Below are 17,768 nucleotides of genomic sequence, written 5' to 3' on the forward strand. Positions count from 1 at the left end.
CAAATAAATAAAAATTTTAAAAGAATATATGTCACAGCAAACCCTGAAGGGTCCACAGACCCAGAATCCCAGCGATGCTCCCGGAAGGACAGCGTAGGGTTGGACAGCTGGAGCCTGGCCAACCTGCCATTTCGTTTTGACCCAGAACCCCAGCGATGCTCCCAGAAGGACAGAGTAGAGTTGGACAGCTGGAGCCTGGCCAACCTGCCATTTCGTTTTGAACTTTGTGCCCTGTGTTATGTGTTAAACTTACATTTTTAAATTACTTTTTAGAAATCATTTTGATTAAAAGAGTGCTGATAATAAAGTCTGAAAATGGAAAAACCAGACAGTATATTTAAGACCCGGTATAAAATTCAGGTTTTCTGATCAAAAAGCATGATTTGAAAGTTTGATGTTACAGCAAAAATTTTGGCTATATGTGTTAGCTCTAGATAAGTGCTTTTGCTTTTCAGCACCATCTTTATATCATAGCTTTACCTCAGGAAATTATTTGTAGCACATGTCGTTGAAATGTTTTTTTAAAGCAAACTTGAACATCGCAACACCTAGACTTGTTTTTAAAATTCTGATTTTTTTTTTTTATTACATTGCAATCTCTGAAAGCAGAGCACTCACCCTTATTTATTCTGATAGAACCCAGTAACGGTCCTTACATCGAGTGCATCTGTAGCTCTTGGAGAAATTTTTACAAAATTGGCTCTTTGGATTTTTCTCTTTTTACATTCTAACTGTTGTTTTAAACAACTGTAATTTGTGTCTCTAAAACATTAGGAAAAGTATTATTTACTAACTATGTCCACCCTGCGGTTGGTCCCATTTAAAATCACCTGCTGTGCTAAATGTTCTCATGAGTTTTTAGGTATTCTTAGTTTGCATCTTACCAAATACAGATTTGCCTCATGAAGTGAGCTGCATGCAGTTCACATATAGGAAATAAGAAATAACTCCTGCGAAGAAATGCGTGAGATTCAGACCTTGGAACAATTGGTTGGCTAGGGAGATGCTAATGACCATCCCAGACTGACTTGCGTTCTGAGGAATGAGTTTAAAACTATTGCTTTTCCTTTGTAAGTGGAAAAAGAACCCCTGATTGTCCTACATTTATAGCAACCATATGTTCCAGACTTGCCAGGGTAGTTCCCAGTTTCCTGTTCTCCATCTCTCTTAGACCGTTGCTTATTGGTTTTTCATTTGGAAAATTGTTCATCCTCCCAAGAATGAAAATAGAATTCTTTGGGATCATTTTGTTTTGTTCTGTTTTGAGATCATTTGTTTTAAAGGCAAATGTTTTTAAAACATTTGTTTTAAAGACCACGTATTGCAAGAAATCATTGAAATGTTTTTTTCTTCTTAGGGCAAGCAAGGTTTCACAAAATGAGATTTTTGGGCTTTTTTTCTTCTCCTTCCCATGAGGAATCACTGTTGAGGGGATATGGAGCAGCTAAAAATTGAAAATGTGGTGACTTCTTATGGAAATGGGAAGGGATACATGTTCTTTTGCTCACTAGTAGGCTCTGCCTCCGCAGTGAGGCTTTTAAGTTGTAGTGAGGCTTATAAGAGATTTTAAAAACCTGTGGGGAACCTAATTAGCATAAGAACCAATGGAGGGGGAATTGCAAACAACACTTATAAAACTTATAACACTTCATATTCAGAAGGAGGAATATTATCAAAAGACAGGTCAGTGGTAGCCAAGAGGAAGAGAAACTGGAACCTCGTAACACTGCTGACAGGAATGTGAAAAGTGCAGCCGCTTTGGAAACCAACCTTGTAGCTCTTCCAAGGTTGAAGAGAATTAGCATGTGACCCAGCAGTTTTATTCTTTAAGTATATATTCAAGAGAAAGGAAAACATAAGTTGGCACCAAAACTAGCACTTAAATTAGCACTGTTATTTAAAATAGCCAGAAAGTGGAAATGTCCAAATATCGACCAGTTGATAAGTGCGTAAATCAAATGTCGTGGATCCAGACAGAACAAACTTGAGCAGTCAAAAAGGAATGGAGTACTGATAATTTCTGTGTTGTAGATGTACCCTGAAAATGTCATAGTCAAGGAAGGACGTCAGCCATTGAGGACCGCGTGTTACATAACACGTTTATGTGAGATTCCAGATCAGACAAATCCGTAGACAGGAAGTGGTTGGTGGTTGCCTAGGGCTGAGGGGAGAGGGCAAAATAGGAATTGACTGCTGATGGATATGAGCTTTCTTTGGGGGATGATGAAAATGCTCTGGAATTATTCTGATGGTTGTGCAACCCTGCAAAAATATTTTTTTAAAATGTGCACTTTAAATGAGTAAATTGTGTGGTGTGAGAATTATATCGCAAGCTACTTCTTTTTTTAAAGAAGAATAATTTGCACTCTGCTTGACGCGTACTGTCTTACACCTTCTGTTGGAGTGATTTTTCAGTCAGGAATGAGTTTGCTACCAGGACACAGTACGGTAGTGCCAGAAGTCATTTTTGATGGCCACAACTGGTGGAAGGTGCGACTGACATCCTATGGATAGAGGCCAAGAGGTTACTAAACATCCCTCGGTGCACAGGATAGCCCTCACACCACCAACAACATTATCTGACTCAAGTTGTTGATACTGCCCCAGTTAAGAGTCGCTACTGTATGCCTCTGTTACTGTTGTGGTAACACAGTCATGATTTTCTACACTTGAGCTTAGCCAAAAGGCGGAGAAGCGATACAGCCATGATTTTCAAACATTGCAAAATCATGAATCATCAAACAGATGGATGTTCCTTGTAAGGGCAAAGCTATTTATGAAGACTGAACCCAATATGTGATTTTTAATTCTTGAAATGTTGATTAACATGATACACATTTTAGGAGTAAAATGTGGTATTTCAACACATGTGTGCAGTTTTACTGATCAAATCATAATTAGCATTCGCATCTCCTTAGAATTTCTGAATGGTTGGAGTCTGCAAGTTCCTTTCTCATGGTTCTTCATGAAATATATACATTGTTGTGAACTCTGTAGTCACCCCACTGTGCTGTGGGACACGTGTAAACTGTGACTAAGCTCCACTTAGTTCTTTCCCCAGCCTCCCCAGCCTCTAATAATCACTAGCCTACGCTAAGATTGTCTTTAACTTCCACAGAGGAGCGAGAACATATGGTCTGTATATGTGTCTGGCTTATTTCACTTAATAAAATGTCCTCTGGGCTTGATACAATAGCCTAGTGGCTGAAATCCTCACCTTGCACTGCCCAGGATCCCATTTGGAGGCCGAATAGTTTCCTGGCTGCTCCACTTCCCATCCAGCTCCCTGCTTGTGGCTTGGGAAAGCAGTCGAAGACGACCCAAAGCCTTGGGACCCTGCACCCACGTGGGAGACCCTGAAGAAACTTCTGGCTCCTGGTTTTGGATTGGTTCAGCTCTAGCCCATTGCAGCTACTTGGGGAGTGAATCAGCAGACGTAAGATCTTCCTCTCTGTTTCTCCTTCTATCTGTGTATCTGCCTTTCCAATAAAAATAAAATAAGTCTTAAGAATATAAAATAAAATGTCCCCCAACTACATTCACTTTGGTGCAGATGACAAAATTTATTTCTTTTATTGCTTTTTATGTCTGAATGATATTCTGTTGAGTGTATATGCCTCATTTCTGTATCCATTCATCCAACTATGGACCTGTAGGTTGATTCTGTATCTTGGCTGTTGTGAATAGTGTGCAGTAGACTAAGGCAAGCAGTTATCCGTCTAATATGCTCATTTCATTTCCTTTGGATACATTCCCAGAAGTGGGATAGCAGGGTAATATGAAAGAGCTGGCTTTAATTCTTTTTAGCAATCTCCATACTGTTTTCCTAAGTGTTTCCTGTCTACATTCACATCAATAGTGTCTAAGAGTCCCTTTTCCTCAACTTCCTTATGACATTTTCTTCCCTTTGGATAATAGCCATTCTAACAATGGTGAAATGATTTTTCGTTGTTGTTTTGATTTACATTTCCTTGATGACAAATGGAGAATTTTTAAAAATTTGTTTTATAGGCCATTTGTAGTTTTTTTTTTTTTAAATCATGTCTGGTCAGATCATTTCCCCATTTTAAATTGGATTTTTTAGACTTTTTAGTTCATTATACATGATGTCTTCCATAAGATCATTAGCATGCAGGATGGTTGGGAGGCTGGGTGGGGCTTCTCCCTTTATCTCCCCCTTTGCCCCAGATACAGGAAAAAAACAATGTGGAAATAATAGTCTTACCCACTTTCCTGTAGCCCTTGAACCTTTGTGCCCTAATTAACTATGTAAAGATTGTCAAAAATAAAGAAAAAATAGGAAAAAAAGATCATTAACATGTATATCAGAAAAATGCATTGATTTAAAATTTTTATACTAAAGTAAATATCTTCAAATGCCATTTCTTTGGATATTCAGAATGTCATTCAGGATGTTATAATTTGAATATATTTTCTTTCATTCCAGTGGTTTGTGATTCCCTCTGTTCTTCCTTGTCATGCAGAAAACGTCATAGTTTGATCTAATCCCATTTGTAAATTTTTATTCTGTTGCCTGTGCTTTTGTGTTCTTACACCAAAGTACTGTTGGTTAGACCACGATACTGAATTGTTTCCCTGATGTTTTTCACTAAAATGTCTGTACTTAAAATGTTGCACTTAGATCCTGAATTCGTTTTGACACAATGTTGAATAGGTGAGAGAGTGGAGGAGCTTGTCCAGGTTCAGTCTTCAGGTGAATATGCAGTTTATCCAGCACCGTTGATTGAGAGGCTATCCTTTCTCCACTCTGTGTTTTGGTGACTTTCTCAGTAATCAAGGCTGCAAGTTTGTTTGGTGGTTCTCTTTTCCATGGGTGTATGTCTACAGTGCTGTTTTGGTATTGTCACTTTGAGGTGATCAAAGAGAATTAATCAGTTTGTTGAAAGACTTCCAGTTTTCAGTGCCGGTAGGTCCTTTCATTTGATTGCTTAGCTATCACAGAGAGAAAATTAAATTTGTTTGCCTGTGTTCTAGGAACCATGTGACAAAAGGTAGCTGGGAAGGAATTACTGTTTAATTGTGTGGACTTTCACTTATTCCTGTCTCCCTTTCTCTCTGTTTTCATCTACTTTCCAACCTCCCTGCTTTGTTTCTGCTACAATGTTTATAGATGAAATCAGCATTCTTTTGTGTCTGCTTTCTTTAAAGATGTATGTATGTGTGTATGTATTTTTACATGAAAGGCAGTTTTTTAAGAGAGAGAGAGAGGAGAAAGATCTCCTATCCTCTGATTCACTCCTCAAATGGCTGCCAACAGCCAGAGTTGAGAAGCCAAGAGCGAGAAACCGGCAGCCTTTCCTGGTCTCCCACGTTGGTGCAAGGTCCAAAGGCTTTGGGCCATCCTCACTGCTTTCCCAGACCATAAACAGAGAGCTGGACAGGAGTCAGAGCAGCTGTACAGGAACTGGCACGCACATGGAAAGCTTACATCACAGGGTGTAGGATTAGCCTGCTGAGCCATGGTGCCAGCCCCTGTGTTTCTTTTCTTCCTTTTTGTTTTTCCAAAAAAACTTTATATCTTTGGTATTCATCCTTGCTTTGCGTATTGGTTGATATTCATCTACTAAATGATACCCATGTTTCCTGTTTATGCTATTATGAATAAAATCCAATAAACAATTCAAAAAACAGACTTTGAAAAGAACATATTCTTTTTTTGCTTGGGAAAACAGCAAGTACAATTTTTGGTCACAGAGTAGTTTACGTTGAACTTGTGTGGAATATGTTTAACTTTGTGTAATACATGTTTAACTTTGTATATTGTGGGTTTGAGTTTATGTAGTGTGTGTTTAACTTTTGTACACTGTATGTTAAAGCAGATTCTGATTGGTCCTCAGCCTCGCAAGTATTGATTGTTGCCAGACTTGTTAATTTTAGATACCCATTATGAGTTTAATTTGCATGTCCATGATGAAAATGGTAGTAAGCATTAAAAAAGGCTTCCTTGAGATATAGGTTCAAGTCACATGCCCAGTTTAATTGGGTACCTCTTTGATGTTATAAAGTTAGAGCCTAAGGATTCCTTCTGAATTTTTATCGTAAAATATTCCTTACTATTTCTGAAAGTACTTCCTAAAATGAAGTCTAACTTATCTGCCCTTCTTAAAGCCACTACAGAGCTCTTAGACTTATTGTACTTACTTTTCCTGTAATTTATTTTCAATTTACTTATAGATTTGCATTTATAATTCATCTCTTGTGTATTGAAGCCACTGCCTACAATCCTATATTGGCACCTTCTTAAATCTCGGCTGCTCTGCTTCCAATCCAGATCCCTGCTAATGAGTCTGGGAAGGTAGCATAGGATGGCTCCAGTGTTTGGTATCCTGCCACTTACATGGAATTCCTGGATCCTGGCTTCAGCCTGGCGCACCCTGGCCATCACTGACCATTTAGGAAATGATCCAGCCAGTAGAAATGTCTTTTTCTTTCTCCCTCTCTATTTCTGTCTCTCCCTCCTGTCTCTCTCTATCGTGTTTTTGTCTATAACTCTCTCAGATATATAAATGAAATGTTTTTTTAAAAAGAGAGAGAGAGATTTTCGATCTGGTGTGATGGCTCAGTGGCTGAAGTCCTTACCTTGCATGCACCAGAATCCCATATGGGTGCTGGTTTGTGTCTCACCTGCTCCACTTCCATCCAGCTCCCAGCTTGTGACCTGGGAGGCAATAGAGGACAGCCCAAAGCCTTGGAACCCTGCACCCATATGGAAGACCTGGATGAAGCCTCTGCCTCCTGGCTTCAGATTAGCCCAGATCTGGCCATTGCAGCAATTTGGAGAGTGAACCAACAGGTAGAAAATCTTTCTCTGTCTCTCCTTATCTCTATAAATCTGCCTTTCCAATAAAAATTAAGTCTTTAAAAAAACAAGAGATTTATACTTTATTTTAAAAATCCATAAATAAATAAAATTGGTCTCTTAAGCCTAGACACAGTGAGCACCTCAAGCCTGCATCTTAGTATCTAATAATACAATTAATAATACAATGTGCCAGTAAAGCTCACCAGGATTCTTTGGGCAAATAGCTTAACAAAGGGCAGGGATGGTGAAAGTACAAGCTGAGGACCCAGTGCAATAGCCTATGGTTGAAGTCCTCACCTTGCAAGTGCCTGAATCCCAGATGGGTACCGATTGTAATCCTAGCAGCCCCGCTTCCCATCCAGCTCGCTGCTTGTGGCCTGGGAAAGCAGTTGAGGACAGCCCAAAGCCTTGGGACCCTGCACCCACATGGGAGACCCAGAAGAGGCTCCTGGCTCCTGGCTTCAGATCAGCTTAGGAATTAAATCATTAGACAAAAGATCTTTCTCTCTGTCTCTCATCTTCTCTGTATATCTGATTTCCAATTAAAAAAAATAAATCTTAAAAAAAAACCCCTATCTTTAAAAAAACAGTACAAACCGAACATGAAACATCTTGGGGTGCCAGAAAGTAAGGAAATTCTCATACAATAATGAGGACATCAAAGATATGCAAGGGCCAGCTCGATATAATTCCCAATGACCAGATCTGGGGAAATTGAAATAACAAGCAAGCATATGAACACTATTTTGTAAATTGAAGCAGATATTGGTGATTCCATGCTTATTTGAATCAGTAATTGAATATGCAAGTGGGAGGAAGGGGAAGTTCTTTACTTATCAAAGATCTTATTAAAGATGCCAATAGTAGAAATTTTAAAAATTACCATTTGACAAGCATCCTTAGTAATAATCGCTAATGGTAAAGTTTGTGAGCAAAAGTTTGATGAAAATAGAGTATGACAATATCTTGAAGTATTTTCACACAAGAAACTATTCTTTACAAAAGTGAAAATTGTAGCTTCAAAGTGGAGAAAGCTGACACCTGAATCACATGATCAAAGTTAACTTCACTAGTGAGGCCTGTCAACATCATATGCCTCCCAGTAATGCATGGAGAATCAAGGTACAAACATCACTTTTATATGATTCTTGCAAAATGTGTAACTAAATTCAGTCATGACGAAATAACATCCAAACTTGAAAGACCCTCCATACCCAGTGGTCTTCAAAATGTTCTTAGGTACTTTTCAGATGAAGAGAACTAATGAGACAGAACACGCAATTGAAATGTGAGATTCTGAATATATCCTTACTAAAACTGTTCATGAAAAATCAGGTAAAGGCTGTAGACTAGATAATAGTTTTCCCAGTTTTGATCCTTACCTGTTTTTATTTAAAGTGTTGACATTTGGAGGAATTAGATGAAAAGTAAATGGGTGTTTTCAGTACTGTTTTTTTTCTGTTTTTTGGTAAATCTAAAGTTTTGAAAATGAAAAAAAGACTAAAATTGTTCTTGAATTTTTAAATGATGATCACGATTAATGTCTTTTCTATACAACATGTAATAAATCTTGCATTTTATTCAGGCTAACAATCTCTAGTTAAAATTTATAATTTGTCATAATTTATTTGACTTAATCCTCAAAATATGCTTTTTTATTTTCTCCTTTTTTATTTTTCTATCTTATGTTGCATTAATCAATCCATTTTTGATAATGCGTATTAATTCTTGGATTTTAACTCTGCAAGCAGTTGATTAATTTATATCAATCATACCACTTCATACAAATTGTAAGAATCTTAAAAAATCTGGGATTTGTTTTTTTTTTAAGATTTATTTCTTTTTATTGGAAAGTCATCACACCTGTCTCCTGTGTGATGTCATTTGTATTATCTCCGTGTTTGTTTCAAATCCAGAATATGGTGACATAATTCTTTTTCTAAATAGAAATTTGTCCTTTAGAGATTGAGATCTATTTTTAATTTATTCACATATTACCATTTTTGGTATTCCATATTTTTTCCCCTTTGAATCTGAATTTTCATCTGATGTGCCTCTTAACCTTGCTGTTCGTGTCTCAGAGTGTGATCTGCTCATGACGAAATTTGTCTTGATTTGCCAAAAGACCTATTTACTTTGCTTTTTCAAGTGTTAATTTATTTGTTACAAAGAGAACCCTCTTCTCTGCTTCTTCTCTCCTCTGAATGCCCATGACAGCCGTGTTTGTGCTGAAATGGTAATTCAGGTCCAGTATGAGCGACAGGAGCCCAGTTACCAGAGCGACCAGCGTTGCCTTCCAGGCTTTGCTGAAGTCAGCACCTGGAGGCAGACAGGGAATCCAGGCCCTGGAGGATGGATGCAGGCATTTTAAGTAGCATCCTGGGTAGCAGGAGAGAGCTGTGCATCCCTCCTACAGTTGTTGATGAGTATTTTCGTGCTAGCTATAGAATTCAAGTTTTTTTTTCCCTTTCTTTCTGTGCTTAAGAGATGTCACTCTCTTGACTCTTGGCTTCCACTGTTTTTGGTGGGAACTGAGCTAGTCTTTGTATTGTCCCCCAGTGTGCAATATATTGATTCTGTCTGGTAACTTTAAAGATTTTCTCTTTATTTTTAGTTTCCGTATTTAATAATGATCTGTCTACTCATTTTTTTTCTTTTTTCCAAGCTGAGTACACTGAGATTGCTGATTTTATGTATTTCCAAATATTGGAAATTTTTTACTGCTTTCCTTTTCAAAAGCCTTTCTGCCCTATCCTTCTCACCCTGTTACTGAGACTCCAGTAATACTTGTGCTAGACTGCTTGAAAATGTTCCATCAGGCCTCTTTACTCTTCATGCTAGATAAATTCTTTTCATACATCTTCAAGTCCTTGCAAAATTTCTCCCATCATCTCTAATCATGTATTGAGCCTACCTACTTACTTTTATTTCATGTGTTGTGTGTTCAATGATAAAGTGCACATTTTACTGCCTCTCGTTTAGTTTGCCTGTCACTGCTGAGACTCACTATGTTTTCATTCATTGTGACCTTGTTTTCCTGCTAAGTCCTTAAACATCTCTAGAAATAGCATTTAGAATTAGTCTTTCTGTTACCTTAGCTAAAAATATGAGAGCAACTTCCTGGGAAAGATTTTTTTAAATTTATTTCTTTTTATTGAAAAGTCAGATATACAGAGAGGAGAGACCGAGAGGAAGAACCCTCACCAATGATTCACTCCCCAAGTAACTACAATGGCCAGAACTGAGCCAATCCAAAGCCAGCAACCAGGAACCTCCTCCAGGTCTCCCATGCGGGTGTAGGGTTTGTTTGTTTTTATTGGAAAGGCGGATATACAGAGAGGAGGAGAGACAGAGAGGAAGATCTTCCATCCAATGGTTCACTCCCCAAGCAGCCGCAACCGCTAGAGCTGAGCTAATCCGAAGCCAGGAGCCAGGAGCTCTTCCGGGTCTCCCACACAGGTGCAGGGTCCCAAGGCTTTGGGCCGTGCTTGACTGCTTTCCCAGGCCACAAGCAGGGAGCAGGATCGGAAGTGTGGCCTCTGGGACATGAACCAACACCCATCTGGGATTTCTGTGCATGCAAGGTGAGGATTTTAGCCACTAGGCTACAATGCCGAACACCCTGGGAAAGATTTATTTCAGCTTACTGTTTGGAAGCTACAGTTCAGGATCAGGTATTGCCATGGTCCTGTGTCTGGTGGAACATGGTAATTGTGAATGCAGAGCATTGCTCTATTGAATAGGAAGGAAACAGAGAGCAGTTGCGTCAAACTTGAACTGAAATAATCAGTACTCTGAAAAACCACCTTCTGTAGGCATACCCCAGTGACCTAAACACCTCCTAGGAGATGTGTCTCAGATTGTACATCAAGTCTTCACCCTGAATCTCACACCAACCATTAATATTAAGACATCAGAGTTTAAACATGTTGCACGAGGTTTTCCCTGGCAAGTCCTCCTCAACCTATAGCGCTGTTGCAATTTCTGTCTGCTTATCCCAGATCTGGATCATTTTGTGATTGGTTTCTGTTTGTTTTTTTTTTTTTTTCTGTTAATACTGGGTCACACATTTCCATTTGTTTTCATGCCTAATAATCTTTTACTGTATACTGAACAGTGTAATACCTTGTGAGTTTTATTATATTTTCCTAAACAACATTGATTTTAGCTGAAGTCCACATGTTGTCTCTGCTTTGTTAAATATCAGCTGAAGTCTGTGCTTAATCCTTTCATGTTGCTGCTGGCTCTCACTTGAGCAGTTCAAAGATGAGTTAGGGCTTTGGGCAAAGTTCATGTATAGAATCATAAGATCTCTGATGACATCTTCCTTTATGAGATTTTGCACTTCTTTTCTAATTATGTTCTCATCCCCAAACTAGGTCATTCAGCTTCTCAAACCAATAACCTTAGACATTTCTGCTTTCACTGTACACACTGCACACCCTGTGGCTGTGGAGTGTTTCCATATGATTAGGAATCCTACCTGCTACATTTGCTAATCTGAAATATTTCACTTCTAGTTTCTGCTTGTTTCTTGTTGCTCTATTTTGCATTTATATTATTATTTTATGGTTTTTCTCAATGTAAAATTATGATTTACAGAAGGAGTAAGCTAAAATATGCTGTTTTGTCATCCCTAGAGGATGTACCCCATTACTTTCTGTTTTCTATTGTTGCAGCAGATGAAACAAAAAAATCACATTATGTTTGAATGACAGATATAGCTCATTAAAGTCCTTTAAGGGAATGGTTCCTATTTCTAATCTAATTTTTTCTTCCTTCTTTTATAGACAAGAGATGATTTCCTAGGTCAAGTGGATGTTCCCCTTTATCCATTACCGGTTGGTATAAATGTCTTTGTTTTTACACTACATTTTTATTTGTTAATTTAGTAAGTACATATACAAAGTATAATTAATGTAAATATTTTATTATAAAATAAATATTGCTTTGATTTCTTGAATATATTATTTTCTGAAAACTTTATCTCAATTTTTTATTCTAATTTTCTCTTCAAGACTTCTCCATAAGAAATAGAAAGGCAAGAGAGTTTGTTGGAGTTCCTTAAGTATTACTTAAGGATAATTGGTTAGAAAATAATAACTGAATAATTAGAATGGGCACAACCTAGGCTTACAGAAAGAAGTGAAAATAGTATACAGAAGTATAATCATGAAACATTGAAAGTCTGGACTCAATACATAGCAACGTATAGCAATGAAGGAAAACAGATTTAGGAAACACTTCATAATAAAGCACTTTTTAATCAAGTGTCTCACATGGAAGTTGAAAAAAATAAGAAAAAAGTAAATACAGGTTGAGCATGGAAGCTAAGGATGGTATTGCTAGAAAAAAATAGTGTGGGGGAAAAACCAGTTTGTTTTGAAGCACACAGGATTTATCTGTATGTGTATTAAATTTCAATTTTAAAAAATGAACATTTGAAGAGTATACCTAAAAGAGCTGCAAAAATAAATTATTTAGGGAAAAGGGCCTGCCTGGAGTGAAGGAGAACTTTCACTATGCAAATAACAGCAGAATATCTGAGAATAGAGGACAGCCCAAACAATAGAGTTAAGAACCAACAGCCAAGTAGTGAACTTTAGTCAACATGGATGGATCAGAGCACAAAGAGAAGTAAGCCAGGAGGAGAAAGAAGGCCAAGTAAACTAATGTCTGAAAAATTCCAGAATAGAATGTAAAGATAAAAGAGGTGGTTATGACGCAAAACACAACAGAGATGCAAGTGATAATTTTGTAAAACAATGGACCTTCCCTTGATAGAGAAAATACTTATTTTTTCTATCAGACTTCCAAGAGTTTTATTGGTGCTCTGCAGTGTGAATAAATTATCAACTTCCAATAATCTATTGGATCCAGTCTTACTTTCCAGGCTGTTTGCTTTTTGGTTCTCCTAAAACTGTCCCTATGCCCACCTCAAGCCAAGCAGCCAGCTCTGTATGTACCCATATTCCTTTGGGTTCCAACATTGAAACTGCTCTGTACTGTCTTTTGCCTTATTCTTTTTACCTTCTCTAGCTCCATAGTTCACCTGTTCAGCAAGTTTTAAACTGAATTGTGATGCCAGCTGAAATTCCTGTTGTAAGGGAAAATTGAAGCACTGTCAGGTTAGCACATATAGCCACTTAATAAACTAGCATTATTTTTTGTCACTTCTAAGTTTAAGTAATCCTTGGGGCACAGTTTGTGAATATTCTCAATAAGTACATGTTTTTGGTGTTATAGATCCATCTTGAAAACCCACTGTTTTATTCTAGACAGAAAATCCCAGAATGGAGAGACCTTACACATTTAAGGATTTTGTTCTTCATCCAAGAAGGTCAGTAAATATAAAATCATAGCATCTTAAGTTTTTTATCTCTTTGTTACAATTTACAGTAGCCTTTTGGAAACTGAGGTTTAAACCTTTATTTTAAAAACTGCTTCTAAGTATTACATTATTTATTTTTAAAGCTTAGTATTATTTGTATCTTGTTGCATATGCTCAATGCAAAAAAAAATTGAAAATACAGAAACATGTCACACCCATTTCAAAAAGGTTTTTCCCTCTTAGGATCTATTGAACTAGAAATTTAAGTTTTTCTGTTATTTTACATCATAACGTTTAGATAACTTTGCCATAAAAGAAAACAAAACATTAAGAAAACACTCTGATTAAAAAAAAAACCAGAAAAATCAGTTCATATAAAGTGAACACCAAGTTGATACTTACAAAGCCATTTTCAGAAAATCATCACAATTGCATTTTACACACTTTAATAAAAACAGATTAGAAGATTTTTTTTTAATAAGATGATGGAAGACTGTAATTTAAAGCTCAAATGGGATGCTCATAATCTCATTTTCCTCATTAGAAATACTGGATTTGGGGAAAAAAATTTAATCTTTAGCCTATAAGTAAAACTCTTCATCTTCTGAGAATCAATCAAAAGCTAGTCAAAACATAGGTGGATTAATTATCAAAAAGTTCAGATAAAGCAGTTAAAACTAATCTATACTTGTTTTTTTTAACTATCAACGGATTCTTTATTAGAGCTATATAACTCCTTCAAAGACATTAAAACATTATTTCAGGTTGACAACCAGTATGCAATTAACTGCACTTAGAATACGTTATGCATAGTTAAATCCGCAAAGAAAATGTTTGGAAAATGTATTGATGTGACCTAGTAAGAATTTTCAGTTGAAATGATTTTTACGTCACTTCTCATAATATAAACATTGAACAACAGTGACAGGATGTATATGGCGGTGTTTACTCTCTATAAAAGAAATCACATATTCAATTCAAATATGAGTCTGGCATGTCTCTTTCCTTCCCTTTAGAATGGTTGAGATACCTGCATACAAAAAATTGATATTTCTTCTCTAATGCCCTAGTAACTTGCCTCTTTGTCAATTGCGTTTTAGTATTTTCATCTTCAAAAATGTATTATAATTTGTGCCTTTCTTATCTGCATTGTTACAGATGCAAAAGCACATTTTTTTCTAGAAAGGAGATATATAATTCTTTCTGCTTAAGTTTTGTTAGATCAAAATCCATGGACATATTTCCTGGTTGGAAAGATACAAAGCATAGGTTTATAGAGAAATATTTCAGTAAAACATTATGTGAACCTTTTTTTTTTGCAACAGCCTCTTATAGCAATAAAAGTGTTCAAAACCCTTAAATAAATAAATGTTCAGGATTATGGCTTGTTTGTTTAGAAAGATAACCAACATCTATGAAAATTAAAACCATACAGAGTTAGGATAAACAAAGATTTTGTAATTAAGCCTTAGGTGCTAGAATTCATGAGGACAATAGAGAGAATTAAGTCTTAAATGAAAATATTACCAAAGCCAAATTTCAGAAGAAATTCAAAGTGTGCCTATAGTGGAGAGCAACCTTTAGCTTGCACAGTGCACTTCACAGAGTATGAAAACAGATTAGGACAATGATAATACAGCAGACTCCGACAGCTGTTAAAGCAAGGTGGTAGTTTGTGTTGACAGGTGGTGTTCTCTGCCTTCCTGTTGTCCTCTGCAGAAAGGCCAGGTCATTTCTGAGCATGCTCTCTAGTGCAGGCATTCTCCGGGGCGTCCCAACACAGGCAAACTCAAGTCTCAAAATCCCTTCCTCCCTGCAGCTGAAATCATCTTACTTCCTTTATATGCCTTGTAATTCAGCCAGACTCGACTACTGCTATTTCCTTAATTACACCTCATATTTCCTGTCTGTTTCCTGGTTTGGGGCTCTTCCTTCCACTCTTGTGCCTTCCTCCCCACCCCACAACTGCTGCAGATTGAAATCCTGCCCAATCTTCTAGCCTCAACTCCTAGCTTCCTTCTGAAATTCTCTCTGAGCTTTCTGTTAAGCGTCCTTAGCATCTTATTTAGTGATAGTTATTTATTTATCTGCGTTTCCTTTTTATCAATCATCTGTTCCTTTTCTTAGATATCTTCCACACTTGAACTTGTGTATGTAAGTGCCCTGGTTGCTATTCAGAAAACTCCCATTAAATGAGTGCTTTTCTTATTAGCATTAAAGTGTTATGAATAATTGTTTTCTTTTCTACAGTCACAAATCAAGAGTTAAAGGTTATCTGAGACTAAAAATGACTTATTTACCTAAAACCAGTGGCTCAGAAGATGATAACGCAGAACAGGCTGAGGAATTAGAGGTGAGATTTTATAAATATTTGGTTGCATCATGAAGGAAATATCTCATTTCATCTTGATTATACTCTAAAGAAAAATAACTTTATTCAGTAAAATTTAACTGAACATTTGTTTCACCCAAACATTCGCTAACAGTTTCTTTCATCTTGGGATATTTCTGTGGAAATGAACAGTCCTTATGCTTAAAGATTAAAGCATTTTTGTAATTAAGTCATACACAGTCTCTAATTTTCAGAGTTCTAAAATTATGCCATGTTGTCCCTTAAATTAAGAACACAGCTTCATATTTACAAGTTAAATATGTGGATATTTTGAGGAACTCCACTGATTAGGAGCTCTTTTTAGGGGCATCTAATATGTATTACTTTTCCTATCCTGACATGGGACCTCTTAGAAAGGAAAAAGAGGCAGAGAACATAAGTGAACTAATAAAAAGCCAGATATATTTGGGGCAGTTTTCATGGGCAGCAGGCTAAGAGGAATGGCCAACTGAAGCGTTTGTGCTGAGCCCTGGTAAGTGAAGAGGTTGGAGAGAATGTGTTTGGAATGCATTTGGACCCCATTGTCAAGTCTGCCACCAGTAGAGAGAAGAAAGAAAAGAAGGAAGGAGAAAGGGAAGGCAAGGAGGGGGTGAAGGAAGAGAGGGAGGAAAGAAAGGAAGAAAAAGGAAGAACAGGAAGGAGAAAGAGAGAGGGAGAGAGAGAACGAAAGAAAGAAAAGAAAGGAAAGCTGTATCTAGTCACTTGTTCTCTCTGCATCCTCAACAGGCAGGCTTGGGCCAGGCCAAAACTAAGAGCCAGGAATCCACGGAGGTCTCCCATGTTGAGAACAAAGACCCAAATACTTGACTCATCCTCTCCCAGGGTGTGCATTAGCAGAAAACTGGATCCCAAGGAGAGGCAGAGCTCAGTCCCAGCCCCTGAAGTGTTGCCGCACCGTCCTCTCCACTACTGGGCGTTCTTTTGGTGCCTTCCTCAACAGTCTTGCCTCTTTGAAGGTCTGCTTTTGTCTCCATCGGGCCATAAAACTAGACTCTGCTCCTAGTGCACTGGGCTTGAATTCACTAGCACATGTGCCTGAAGAAAGAAAGCGCTAGAATAGGCAGTTTGCAACAAAATATTCTGGGAATTTTTCAATGCACTAGTGACATTATATTTTGTGAGGGGATTTATAGTAATAGGAGGAAAGAACTTTTTTCTTCAGATCATATGGTATAAAAAAAACCTTTGGTGTGACCGTCAGAGAACTTGTTAACCTCTCCAATATCTATGCTCACTTGATTACATATTTTTTCTTACCCATTTCTCCAACTTTTCTTACAATGATCACTTTTAAAGTTTTAAAGGTATTTGTTGGGTAGAAGTTTCTCTACCTAGCATTCCAATGCACAGGATGTCTTGCATAATGAAACGTGTGTTTGAGATGAAGGATGGCTAGTACCAAGAAAGAAAATCCTTTATTTAGTAACAGCATTTCATTATTTAGTAACCTGCTCCATGCGCTTCCCACATACACACGCAGTATCCCAGGTAGCTCATTCCGTGGGAAGGGCTGCTGAACTGCATTCTATAGTCTCATATCTCAAGGTTTGAATCCCCTGGGACTGCACCTTCTCGTTTCAGGAGATGTAATAAGCATGTGGGAGTTTATTTATGAAAGGCCCTTGGAATTCGAACACACGGATCTGTGCTTATTTATCTTCTACGGAGGTGACGACCAGAGAAGCCTGGCCCGGCTCTCTGCCATATAGTTTAGGACTGAATACATAAAATTCTGTGATGCAAGGAAAACACTTGCCATCTTGAATAGAGACTGGCTCACTCCTAGGCAGTTTGTATTCCTTAGTAGAACCTGGCTGTAATAGTCAAGGGAACATGTGTTTTTTGTATCTTTGCAACTTTGTATATGGCAAAACTGGATTATTTTAAAGATGAACAACATTTGTTGTAGTTCTGAATGTCTTTCTGACACCATTTGTTAAAGTGTGGATACTTGCATATTAGTTTTGAGGTCTGTTATTAAGGTTCACTGATTCTGAGACTATTATTTTAATAGGAGGAACGCTATGCAGAAACATGAAAACTCAGCCTTTCTAAATGGTACTTGAATGTTCGAGTGTACTTTCCTTAAACTAGAAATGAGATTTTAAAAAAAAGATCCTTCAATAAATGAATATTTCTTTCTCTCCTAAAATTTGCTAGGATAACGCAATAAAAAGCTCTTGAAGAGAAAAATCTTAGCTTTCAAAGAAATATTCTTTTGG

At 37.3% G+C, this 17,768-nt stretch overlaps 1 protein-coding gene across 2 annotated transcripts in view; it reads left to right on the forward strand.

The window, feature by feature from the left end:
- The window catches only part of NEDD4 (NEDD4 E3 ubiquitin protein ligase), a 128,675-nt gene that overhangs the window by 76,250 nt on the left and 34,657 nt on the right, over positions 1 to 17,768 (forward strand). For both annotated transcript variants that reach the window (XM_058665815.1, XM_058665816.1), the window contains 3 exons: positions 11,614 to 11,664; positions 13,102 to 13,163; positions 15,405 to 15,507. In XM_058665815.1, the coding sequence (XP_058521798.1) occupies positions 11,614 to 11,664; positions 13,102 to 13,163; positions 15,405 to 15,507 (216 nt within the window). The remainder of the gene's footprint in view (positions 1 to 11,613; positions 11,665 to 13,101; positions 13,164 to 15,404; positions 15,508 to 17,768) is intronic.

Source organism: Ochotona princeps, chromosome 6, assembly GCF_030435755.1.
Source record: "Ochotona princeps isolate mOchPri1 chromosome 6, mOchPri1.hap1, whole genome shotgun sequence".
Lineage (NCBI taxonomy): Eukaryota > Metazoa > Chordata > Mammalia > Lagomorpha > Ochotonidae > Ochotona > Ochotona princeps.